This window comes from Brassica napus, chromosome C1, assembly GCF_020379485.1.
Source record: "Brassica napus cultivar Da-Ae chromosome C1, Da-Ae, whole genome shotgun sequence".
In the NCBI taxonomy this organism is placed as follows: domain Eukaryota; kingdom Viridiplantae; phylum Streptophyta; class Magnoliopsida; order Brassicales; family Brassicaceae; genus Brassica; species Brassica napus.
The window spans coordinates 32985689-32998894 of NC_063444.1; the positions used below are offsets into that span (position 1 = coordinate 32985689).

The 13206-nt window shown below is 31.1% G+C and overlaps 1 protein-coding gene across 1 annotated transcript; it reads left to right on the top strand.

Annotated features, from left to right (window-relative positions):
* Window positions 1-10827: 10827 nt before the first annotated feature.
* LOC111212517 (protein FAR1-RELATED SEQUENCE 5-like) lies at window positions 10828-12195 on the top strand. Its single transcript, XM_022714073.1, has one exon. It carries the CDS (start codon window positions 10828-10830, stop codon window positions 12193-12195), a length of 1368 nt encoding a protein of 455 aa, XP_022569794.1.
* Window positions 12196-13206: the final 1011 nt, after the last annotated feature.

Consider the following 13206-nt stretch of genomic DNA (forward strand, 5'->3'; position numbering starts at 1 on the left):
AATACTGAAAATTATGGTTATATTTGCTCTGTGTCCACCCTTACTCTCAGTGCTCTCAAATGGTGTGAAAAAACACTCATTTTTTACTCTAAGTAATTCAACACAAATTTATTTATATACCCCTAATCTATTTTTTGGTGTGTTCACTAAATACTTCTACTGATACACCCAATTTTATTTATATACCCCTAATCTAATTTGTGTGTGAAATAAATACTTTTATTGATATGTCCCTGACTTGACTTGTTGTTATCAGAAGAATAGTTGGATGGTTGGTTTTGACTAGGGGTGTCAATTAGGTAGGGGTGTTCAATCCGGATATCGGTTCGGTTTCGGTTCGGTTTTTTCAGTTTTTCGGTATTTCGGTTAGTAAAATATAACTACCATTCTAAATCCATATTTACTTCGGTTCGGTTCGGTTTATATACCGTCAGTTTTCGGTTTATTCGGTTTTATACCATAAAACATAATTCTTTATTTTGGGATCATATTATATAAATTTTAGAGTCTTGTTGTCAACACATTCATTTATTAAAAAATATTATAAGTTTAAATAAAAGAACAAAAATAAAAAATGTTTCTATCATCTAATAAAATAATCAAATCTATAATTAAAATCAAAGCTCAAAATTTTGATAATGAAAATAAAAAACAAAAAATAAAACAGAAGCACGAAGCACAAAAAATAAGTTATTATATTCTTTCATATTTAGCGTTCATCAAAGTCATATTTCTTCTATTAAACATGAAACTCTATTCGTTTATAGATAAAAAAAAATTGTGAAGAATTTCCACTAATTGTCATCATCAAATTTATAATTTTTATTTCAATTTAGTCAATGCTAAATTAAAGCAAAAAGATCAAAAGAGACTAAGAAAATAAGAAGCATGTTTGCGATGAATTGTTATTTAATTATAGTTCAAGTGTTTTACAAATCAGGACTATTTTATTACTGTAAAAAATATGGTAATAGTTATTGGCAAAAAAATTAACTTATAATTTTCATACGTTGTTATAAAATATATACATACTTACATGTTTCTATTTTTTGATCGGTTTTATTCGGTTTATTCGGTTTTATCGGTTATATACCGAACCATATCCAAATCCTACGGTTTTTTAAAAATCTTATCCATTCGGTTTGTATGGTATATACCAAATCCAAACTATATTATCTATTTCGGTTTGGTTCGGTTCGGTACGGTTCGGTTTTGCCATATTGAACAGCCCTACAATTAGGGCTCAAACCCGTTAAGCCCGTAAATATTTGAGCCCGACCCGGCCCGGAAATATTTTAGGCTTAGAATTCAAAGTCTGGTCCGGCCCTTATAGGGCTATAGGGATTTTCAGGCTTTTGTGGGCTTTTCAAAAAATAATTTGTCATTGTCACTTCCATCATTTTAATACCAGTGAATTTTCATAAAAAACTTTTTCATTTAAAAAAAAAATATATAAAGTGAGTTTAAATTTGGTTTTTTTATTAAAAATGTTTTATCTTTTCGTATGTTTTAGAAACATATTATAAACAAACCAAATTTAATAAAATTTAAATAATCAAATATATATTAAAACTAAACATATAAGAGAACAAAATTTATGATAAACATGGTCAAACGTTTCATACTTTGTATTTTGCAATAAAAAACATGTTGTACATGAAAGAAGAAGGTACATTTGCAAAATTTATATTGTAACACTTGTAATGATGAAACAATAAAGTGCATTAACAACTTTTATATTTGCTTTATTTGAGTTTGGATAAACATATTAAAATAATATATCAATACTAATAATGGTTTCGATTACAAGAACGATAATATTTAAGCTAAAATTTAAATTTCGGATCTTCGGGTCGGCCCTATCCTAAACGGGCTTAGTCCCAAGATACCTGAAGCCCAAATGGGCTTAGCCCGAAAGGCCCAATTTTTTATGGGCTTATAAAACTAAGCCCAAACCCGGTAATTTTTAGGGCCGGGCGGGATCGGACTGCGGGCTTCGACCCTAATTGACATGTCTAGTTTTGACTTTCAAGTAATATGCTTTCCAGATGTGTTCATAAGCCATCTCCAACGCAAAGGCAAAAAACATCATTTTAGTGTAATTTTTACACTAAAATTTTTCCAACCAAAATTTAATAACCATATTATTTTAGTGTAGAAGCTACGGTACCACACCAAATTCTGTATTCACAACACTAAACACTAATTACTTACTTTTAATAATAATATATTAGTTAAATAAATATTGGTGGTAACATAAATACATAGAAATAGAAAATAAATATATAGAATAAATCTATTACACATATATTGAAATATTTTATTTTATTTTATTAGTATTATTATATGTCAAAATAGTAAATATTTATTTAAAAAAAATATATTAGTGTGATATATTTTTGTGCAATCTAATTACATACGAAATTTTATTTATATATAGATTTGATAGTAAAAATCTAAGTTAATAATATATAAAAAAAAATATTTTGTGTAAAATTTGGTGTTGTGGTTGGAAAATGAAATTTTCTTAGTGATAAAACTACACTGAAAAGATGTGGATTTCACACAAAAATTGTGTTATGGGTTAGAGATGCAGCTAATTTTCCTTTGTCTGGTGCCCAAAATAAATTATCGTTTATGTATACTAGGTGGTTTATTCGCGAATTCGCGGATATAAATATTGTATAAATATATATATATATATATATATATATATATATATATATCATACATACAATACTTTAAATTTGGAATAATAATTTGAAAAAAGATTTATATTGTATTTTTGGAACGTGAGATTTAGTGATAATTAAATTATATTAATCTAAGTTGCTAAAAATATTTATTTTACATGATCTTGATTAAATGGTTAACAAATTCATGATTAGGTGAACCAAAAAAAAACTATTTTAAAACATTTTATAATCATGGCATTATCTTATATATCACTTCTTTTAACTTTGATGCAAAGTAATTCTCAATTGAAAAGTTTTCATAAGTTTGATAAAATAACTGATAACTATTTAGTTATAAAAAATAATAGTGGAATTACAGACCTAATTATCATATTAACTTCTCCAACACATATTATACATCATCTTTGTACTTCTCTTTTTCATTCTCCTCTTATTTCTCACATTATCATTTCTTTCTTTTGCCAAAAATCTCTATATACTGCTCTAAATAATAACACAAACAATACAATCAAAATTAAAAATCATCGACCAATCAAATTATAACAATTTCTTAATTTTTCACCAGTGATCGACAGATAAGGAAAAATCACTTAAGTGACTTCTCATTTAATATATATGAAGATATTTTTTTATTTTTTTAATAATGTTTTATAAAGCATGTGTAGACTTTATAAGATTTTATAGTTATTATATAATTGTATAAGAATATAGGTTGTTGTTTAAAATATAAAATTATTATATTTAGTTTCATACAAAAAAGTTTCGTTTATTATATTTTATAGTTTATAAATATTAAAATAATTGATAAAACATTATTAGTCTTTCTATAGTTTTGAGATTTAGTTACCATAAGTTATTATCTATCTATATATATATATAATAATAATAATATTTTCTCCCTGCTGGTGAAGACACTTAGGATGCCAAGTCACAAAATCGACTCTTGTGAACGTGACATGTGTCTAGGCCAATGAAACTCTAAGTTTCATTTAATCTGCACCGTCGTCATGGGCTTTGGTTGGGTATTTACGTGTTTAGGCTGTAAATCAGATTTTTCTCTCTCTTAAGTATTACACGTCATCAAAACCCACAACAAACTTTGGCACCGTTGCAGAGGTTGATGACATTCAAAGGTCGTCATTAAAGCTTTAATTAACACATCCACTCCCCAGGCAATCTCTCACACAATACTCCTATTTTCTTCTATGAGCGAATCTAAAGCTATAAATATGTTAGTTTCTCTGCGTAAAATTCATTTGTTATCATTCTACGTTTAGAGATTCATCGATCATAATCATCATCATGTACAAAGATCCATGTCTCTTTGCAATATTAACCTCCATTTAAAGAGGTTTTCTCTTGGAAAATACTTTAATCTCTCTGCCGCCGACTCAAATTAGAAGCCAAAGTGTTTGTGCTCTCCGCGATGCACCTTGGATCATTCCGCTGCGGTTTTCACCGCGGATTAGAAAACGAGAGTGTCAGAATCCTAGCTTCGTCAAACAAGTGTACTAACACGAGGAAGAGTATTTCTGGGTTAATTCTAGGAAAATTGGTTTTGGTGAATTCGCTATAACTGTTTAAGTTACTTGACGGAGAGTATTGTTAATTTAAACCGCCGTCTTTCCATATGTGCACCGTCATGAGTTCCGGCCAATCTACGTAATGCATAATCACGTTAGAATAAATAGGAATCTAGGTTTCTCGAAATTAGTTTTTTTGTTTCTTGCGTTTAGGAATTATATTTTGGTTATGTGTATGTACATCATGATGTCATCAGCAGGACCCGTATTCTCACTTTGTTTTCTTAATATTCCATTGTATATAAACTAATTTATAAGAAACTGTTGATCTTTTAAACGTTCTCAACTCTATATTTTTCACTTTTGGTATGTCTGACTATAACTTTTCATTCGATGTTTATACAATGATAGATACTCAGATACAGCAAGTACATATGTTATTAATGGTTTCTTTCTAATATTGATGATGATGCAACTTATGTTGAACACCCCTTATACATAGAAAAGTGAAAAGAAAAGAAGATACTGAGAATCACATATTGTGTTCTTTTTCTTATCTCAAATTTCAACAAAGCTAACGATCCCAAGAAAAAAAAAAAATACAATCTTTTTTTTCTTGGGATCGTTAGCGTTGTTGAAATTTGAGATCAATATAGTAGCAACTATAGAGAATCTTTTATTTTCGTACATGACAAGCTACTAAGAACAAAAATATATTCATAATAACAATAGATATTATAACATATGAATGTGGGTTAACCCTCTCTGCTCATGTGAACCTCATCAAAATAAGTTGTCTAAAAATTTGACACTATAATTTTTAAAAATGTATTAAACACTCTATATTACTTATCATCGTATTCTATTAAATAAAATTATTAATAAAATGTTTAATAACCCAAAAGTTCTTTTTAATCAATAGTTTAATTACAATCTAACAAAAAAATTCATCAATGCAAAATTATTTTAGCACGCAATATATAATATCATCTAAAGTACATACACTTCAAAAGAAGAATAAAAATAATTTTTGTAGTGATATTGTGTCTTCAATTTTTATCAAAAGCAAATAAAAAGCGTAAAGCTTATGAAATGATTCCACCATTTTATCACGAAGCTCAAGATTAGAAAATTAAAAAATAAAGAAAAAATGTAACCAAATATTAATACATAATAGATTAAAAAATAGTTTCTACAAAAATAACACCACAATAAAAAAATTAATAGATAATCAAAAGTCAAAACTAATTGTTAGGAAAAATAGAATAAAATACAGAAATAAGAAAATAATATAAAAACAAAAATAAATATTTTTTTATATAAAAGAGATATGTTATGTTATTCTAACTAAATAAATATAGAATGTTTTTAAAATATTTATGTCAGGAATTCTAAAAAAAAAATTATAAACATAGATCCACAACTGTGTAAAAATACAAATATATAGTTGTATAGTCGAATAAGAGACACACGATATAAAATAATGTAATAGAATGAATAAAACTAGATAACTTCAAATTAAAAAAAATAAATCAACAATTCTACACCATTAAAATAAAAACATAATAAAATTTCAAATAAACAATCTTATTAATCGTAAGGAAATATTTAGTTAATTGTAATGAGAATGAAACTGAATAAGAAATAACAATCAATAAAATAATGATTCATACTAATATAGAACAAAACATTTTAAAATAAAAACAAATATTAAACAAAAATCAAAAATATTACTCTAACTATTTAAATTATTTTCAAATTATCATCCCGCTCGTAAGGCGGGTCAGCCCTAGTTTTTTTAATATTCTTTAGATTATTTGAAAAGTGATATCAATTGGTTCTAGACTTACCATTAATTTTTAGATCTAATTTAAATAAATCAAAAGAAGGATCTTTGAGAGATCATAGATGCAGCCAATACAACAAAACTTTAGATATTCAATTCTAAAACACTGGTTTGATCTGACAACCCTAGCATATATTCAATATATATAAGAAAATGTATATTTATTCATACATATTGGTTCAATCTTACAACCCTAGCATCTATCCAAGATGTACATATATAGTTTCAATTAGTTATTTTCTATGCTTTTTTGTTGACCCAGGGGCAGACCAAGACCCAACTGACTAATCGTTGGAGACCAGTCCACTCCACCGGCACCAAATAGATTAGGTTGCTCGAAAGGGAGTTAGACATCTATGTCACATGTCAACACATATGAGTAATCTGAGTGTGAGGTTTCGAATCCGGATCATTTAAGGACTTTCCGATCCGCCTTCGCCACCCGGCCACATCCGCGTAGTTTGTTACTTCAATGTTTGCTAAGAATATTATGTGGATGTTTGATTTTTTCTATCTCAACACCTTTCAGTCCATGCAATTGTGCTAATTCTTGTTGCAGTTTATATAGCTCTTGATTGTGCTAGCTAGCATATAAGACACAACTTCAAAATATTTAGTTTATTCTGTCTTCTCGAACCCCATTCATTTAAATCACTAGACGAAAACAACACCACAACTAGATCCAATATTATACCAAGCAAAGGCTCTTCAATACTAAAAAATCATTCATAACTAAAATGTTCCTATATTTTTTTTAGATCATCACAAGTTAATTAAAACAGAGCCAAAAAGGATTCAGAAAAACATGGAAAATAAACACGTCTTACAAACAAAATTACCGTAGATACGTATTCCCAACTTATCCATTAAAAAGGATATTTTTATGTTGTTCTTGGGAATCCTTCCAATATTTATCCTACACTTTTTATTTATTACGTTCTACTTTATTTGTTTGTCTAGAACTTATGCTCCGAATAGATAAAAAAAACGGATCAGACGATGCTCATCTAGTGAAATTAAGCAGATCAACTGAAATAAGTGCGGATCGAACGGATCCAGTCATACAAGAGTGGATCAAGTGGATCTAATAGTTTAAAATATATGTACGAAGGATGAAAGTGTATAAAATGTGGTTCAAAACACTGTATCAACTTAGAATAATTTATATAAGATTTAAGTTAGGATTATTTTGTATTAACTTTTCATAAAATAAATTAACTAATAAAAAAATATGTATATAAACAGCATATTAAAATTACACATTCAAATACAACTGGATTTTTAATTAGTTTTTTTTAAATATAACTTAATTGTATAAATAATACTTCAGTTTTTATTTTTGAAAATATATAAACCGTATTATTATAATATATAGTAACTAAACAATGCATTTTGTATTAGAACATCTAAAACTTAGCTATACATGTACCAATCATATTACATGTATGTGATAAGCTAAGTAAAAGAAATTTTTTTAAATTATACAAACAAAAAAGTAAATTTTAATTTATAACATTATTTTAATTTAAAACTTAAGTTGTGGTGGTTCAGAGATGTCATCTATGGTTTCCCCAATGCTGTTCCGGCGGTTTCTCTCTCATTTGTTTATCCCTCTTATAGCTCTTCGCTTCAATTTGCCGATGAGGCTTTGTTGACTGGTGTCGTCAGTGTATGCTCTATGTTTCTCAGTTTTCAAGTTGGTTCCAACAGATAGACGTCATATAATTGTTCATTTCTTTGGTTCTCAAAACAGCGTTTGGTGAGGCGTGTGTGGTTTCAGTTTGTCATATGTCTTCATTAGCCCTAAGTGAATCCAAACTAAGAAGCATAATTTCCATGTGCCATGAACGTCACTTGATACTCATGGTAATGTTGGTAGCAGTTGCTGTCTCAAACCCGGTTTTCTGCACCCCACCATTGGTGTTTTTCGTCGTCGTTAATTTTGTCAATGTGCAGATTTTTGACGGTAAAGTAGACTTTGTACAACATGCTTTTGGATGTTTTTTTTTGGGTAAGCATCTTCAGCCTTCTGTGCTCTATTTTCGCATGGCGCTTAAATGATAATGGAAGTTACAATTCTTGATGAGCCCATCGGAAGCCAACTACTCTGGTGACGACATGGGAAGATCCCAGCATCTGAGTAAACAAGGAGAATCTCTTTTTTCGTGGTTTTCGTTGAAAGTTGAAAACAGTAATCGATTCTCAAGGAAATAGGATTTGATCTACTAGAATGCGTCAAAGACATGAGTTGAGGGAAATTAGATTAGAAAATTTATGGATTTGAGTGCTTTTGTTCGAGTCAGGCTTGTAATTGAAACTTTATTCCCGATTTCGGATTCGGTTTAAAATGTTTGCTTAAATTTTTTTTAGGAAAGATCATGTGTTTAATAGTGTAGAAAACAAAGAACCGGGGTATTTTGCACTCTGGTAAAAGATATGAGTTGCAGCAGAAATACCAAAAAAAAAATGTGTAGGCCAATTTATCAAATGGAAGATTGATATTCTGGTACTGGGCTTCGTGGTTGTGAAGGCCCAAATAAATATGGTAAAACGAGTGCATAGCATATCTCTACAATATCTCTCCAGTCGCGCTTCCGACCGTCCGCAGCCGAGAAAAGTAATAGATAAGTGAGAATTGTAACATACACTGTATAATTATATACATGAAAAGTAATATATATTGACCCACTTGAAAATTTTGTATTCTCGTTACCACACTTTTTTTCTAACTACCCTATCATATTTTTCATTCTCTTTATTACCTTCAACTATTATATTATAGATTAGTTAAAAAAAAACTATTATATTATTATCTATTTCTCGCGGATCCCACGCCTTATTTCTAATTTTAAAAATAAAAAGCGAATCCCTCATCCCACATAAAGTCCATAATTAATTGCACACCTAACATGCGACCCCACACCCCACCTACCTCTTTCCTTCCCACAGCTGTCCATATGTTCCTTTTTTCAGATCTTGCTCTTTTTTTTCCAACAACCTGCTAATGTTTCTTCCCCTTCAAGCTCCATTAGCGTTTTTTGAAGGTTCTTTTGACGAAAATTGGTACGATTTTTTCATGAAATTTTCATACTAATATACTACTTATGTTCTATGTGTTATGAGTAACGAAAAAAATAAAAACTTAGCTGTAAAAATCGTGAAAGTTTTCAAAGAAAAATGAAAATAAAATTTGAAGAAGGTTCTCTTTTTTTTAACAAGATTTTGATAGGAAAAAAACAAAAAAATGGTGTTAGACGATAATGTGGGTTTTGTAACACGTTATTTGTTGATTAAACAGGCTTAAACCGATGAAAGATTAAAGTTTTAGGTATATTGATATGAAAATGATGTTTGAGGACTATTTTGTATATTTCTGCTAATTTTTCACTGTTTTAAAGTAAAATAATACATTACAATATTGGTAGACGATATTGTGGGTTGTATAATACCCTCTTGGTCAGTTAAAATGGTTAAATCAACAAAAATAAAAATTTATAGAAACTACTGGAATTACTAGTACTACTAAGCTAAAACGTGTATTACTTGTATTACTAAATCGAGTATGTACCAAAGATCTTGGACGACTTAGATTCTTTAAACGGTTAACTAATCCTAATTTTTGTTTCAGGTAATCTATGACATCTCCTATTACAATCATATGTTTTGATTACGGAGGAAGTTACATCAAAGATGGGGGTGAGAGAAGATGGGTCTCGGGAGAAGATAAAATTCACACTCTAGTGATGAAGACAGCTGTGGAAGAGATTACGTATTCTGAATTGGTTGAGAGTATATGCAGAAAGATTAAGGCAAATGGAGATGGGATGGTGAAGATTAGTTACTTTCCAATGGTATTGTATTCGAACAAGCCATCATATATTTGGTGTGATGAAGACGTTTTGGGTTATCTCATGCAAGTAAATCATGATAAATGTAGAAGTGTTTTACATGTGGAGATCAGCAGCGACATGGATGATACATATGGTGGTATGTCACTTTCAGGAGATGATGATGAAACTGATGATAGTTATGTTGGTCTTTCTGATGGAGATGATGATGAAACTGATGATGGCTATGTTGGTCTTTCTGATGGGACCAAGGAAGATGGAACTGAGCAAGATGGAAATGATCAGGATCATGAGATGGATGGCGTGGTTGCGCTTTACACAGCCGAAAAACAAGAAGACATTGATATGCATGAGAATTTAGAGCATGGGTATGAAGGAACAGAAGTAAGAATGGAAGAAGAAGCTTCAAGAGCAGGAGTTGAAGCTGCAAGAGCAGGAGTTGAAGCTGCAAGAGCAGGAGTTGAAGCCACGACAGCAGTAGAAGAAAAATGGGATGATGGTCTCGATTTGGTTAAGGGTCAAGAATTCAGAACTATGGTAGCCATGCAAGTTCTAGTTCAGAGGGGTGCACATAAGAATGGTTTTGAGTATGAAACATTTAAGTCCGATACTGTGAGATTATGGCAAAATGTCGAGGAGCCAAAGAAGGTTGCAAGTGGTATTTGCGTGTAGCAAAGCTTAAGAATTCAGATCTTTGGACGATTAGAACTTACAACAAGTCCCATACATGCTCAGTAGTAACTACAAGTACCCTTAGAAATAGAAGGAGATGCACACCACAGGTTGTCACATCTGTTTTGAGTGAAGAATATCCCGGTAGATATGACACACCAACACCAAATGATCTGATCAGTGTAGTTACCCACAAGGTTGGTGTTGATGTGTCATATGCCACAGCATGGAGAGGAAAAAGGATGGCTGCTAATGAAGTCCGAGGTAATCCGGAAGAGAGTTTTTCTATGATACACTCCTATATTTACATGCTTAAGTTGAAGAATCCTGACTCAGTAAGCTATGTTGAAGTGGATGCGGCGAAAAGATTTAAGTATCTATTTTTCGCATTTGGAGCTTCCATCGAAGGGTTCGCAGCGATGAGGAAAGTTATCATTGTGGATGGAACACATCTTAAGCATGTTTATGGTGGAGTTCTGCTTGTTGCGACGGCTCAAGATCCTGATCGTCACCACTACCCTATCGCATTTGGTGTAGTTGATGGTGAGAAAGACGAAAGCTGGACGTGGTTTATGAATAAGTTGAGGTCAATGACATCAGATGAAGGCGAATTGGTGTTTCTTTCGGATAGAAATGGAAGCTTGATCAAGTCAATACGTGAGGTGTTCCCAATGGCTGCACATGGGTATTGTATCTGGCATTTGTCTCAAAATGTCAAAGGACATGTTTTCAACAACAGAGACGCTTGCACAAGCAAGTTTACAGAGTGTGCACATGCTTATACAGTGGCTGAGTTCGATGATTTCTATGATGCCTTTTCCAGAAGGTATCCTTCTGCTGCGGCGTATCTGGAGAAAAGTGTTGAAGTGAGAAAATGGGCAAGATGTTACTTTGAAGGAGACAGATACAATGTTAACACAACTAATGCAGCAGAATCCATTAATGGTGTTCTTCGGGAAGCGAGGAAATTCTTCATGCTACCGATGATTGATGTTATCATCAAGAAAATGACTGAATGGTTTAACAAACATAGGAATAAGGCAGCTGAAATACCAGTCACAAAGAAGCTTGTGCCAACAGTGGAAAATGAGTTGTCAAAAAGATGTTTGGAAGCGAGGTGTTTAGATGTTGTTGAGATAAACAACTTCCACCTTGAGTACAATGTCAATGGTAGTGACGGAAAGATTTATACGGTTGATTTGGCAAGAAAAATGTGCACCTGCATGTGTTTTGATATAGACAAAATCCCATGTGTTCATGCTGCTGCTGCTGCCAAGTTCTTGAGCGTAGGAAGAGATCTTCATCTACAAGAGTTTTGTTCGAAATACTATTTGGTGGAGTTGTGGGCATTGGCATATTGTAGGATGATTTATCATGTTCCTCATATGTCTGAAGGGGTCATACCTGATGAGATTCGAGCACTTAAAGTTCTTCCCCCGGTATATGAAAAAAAAAGAAAGGACCCACTCAAAAGCAAAGGTGTCCATCAGCCGGAGAATCTCGTGGATGAAGAAGAGGACGCGGAAGGGGAAGAGGCAGGGGCAGGGGAAGGAGAGGCGGACGTTTGTATGAGTTTTAAATGTGGAAGTACTTCTGCCACCACTGAGTAACATAGAACTCTTGTACTAGGTAACGCTGCACTACTCGGTACTATCGGAACTACTATGTGTAATATGGACTACTAGGTACTACTATGGACTACTATGTGAAATATGGACTACTAGGTACTACTATGAACTACTATGTGTAATATGGACTATTAGGTACTACTATGGACTACCTAGGGTTACCTTGAACTACCTTGAATTACTATGTAGTATGCATGTTTCTAAGAACCTTTGTTTTCGTCTTATTATTTATTTTAGAAAACTTATCTCATATATTACGAGATTATATGGTCATATTTGTGTTTATTTGCCAAATTAGACATAGAATACTCTTAAATTCTGAAATTAGTTGAAAACTTCTCATTTCTATAGAAAACATCATTCTACTTCTATACTAATGTCTTGATGGGAAAGCCATAATGGGATGAAATTCAGAAAATACACATTTTCTGAAAAACATTTTCTGCCAATGTGTTATATATAATCTAAAATTGTTTAAATACATTTGTATTACTAATAAATTTAATTTCTTGAGGTTGTATTACTAAAAAATGTTCTAATTTACAAAAATATTACTATGAAGAATGAAATATTACTACTTCCTTAAGTACTACTAAGAGTAAGATAAATATTAATTTAATATTCAAACATGTTTGTTTATATATTATATTTTACACGTTTTAGACATGTGCCATTTTTTATTTTTGCTTATATTTTACACGTTTTAGGCATGTGCCATTTAATATTATATATCATGTTATATTTTTTCTTTTTCTTAAAGTGTTGACAATGTTTTTGTCTTATTAATACATAATAAACCTAGTACTACAAATGTGTTTTCTTAAGACTTAGATTGTCTTGTCCTCAATTGGGTCAAACCTGCTGCAAGACATTCACACAACACAAAGCATCCTACATAAGAGATAGCATTCAAGTTTTACAGACCAACAAGCAACAAAACATAACATCTTACATAAATTCACAACAAAGCCGAGATAAATACTAAACACCCAA

Excerpts from the sequence above, each read along its gene's own strand:
- LOC111212517 (XM_022714073.1), top strand. The coding sequence starts at position 10,828 with ATGGCTGCTAATGAAGTCCGAGGTAATCCGGAAGAGAGTTTTTCTATG.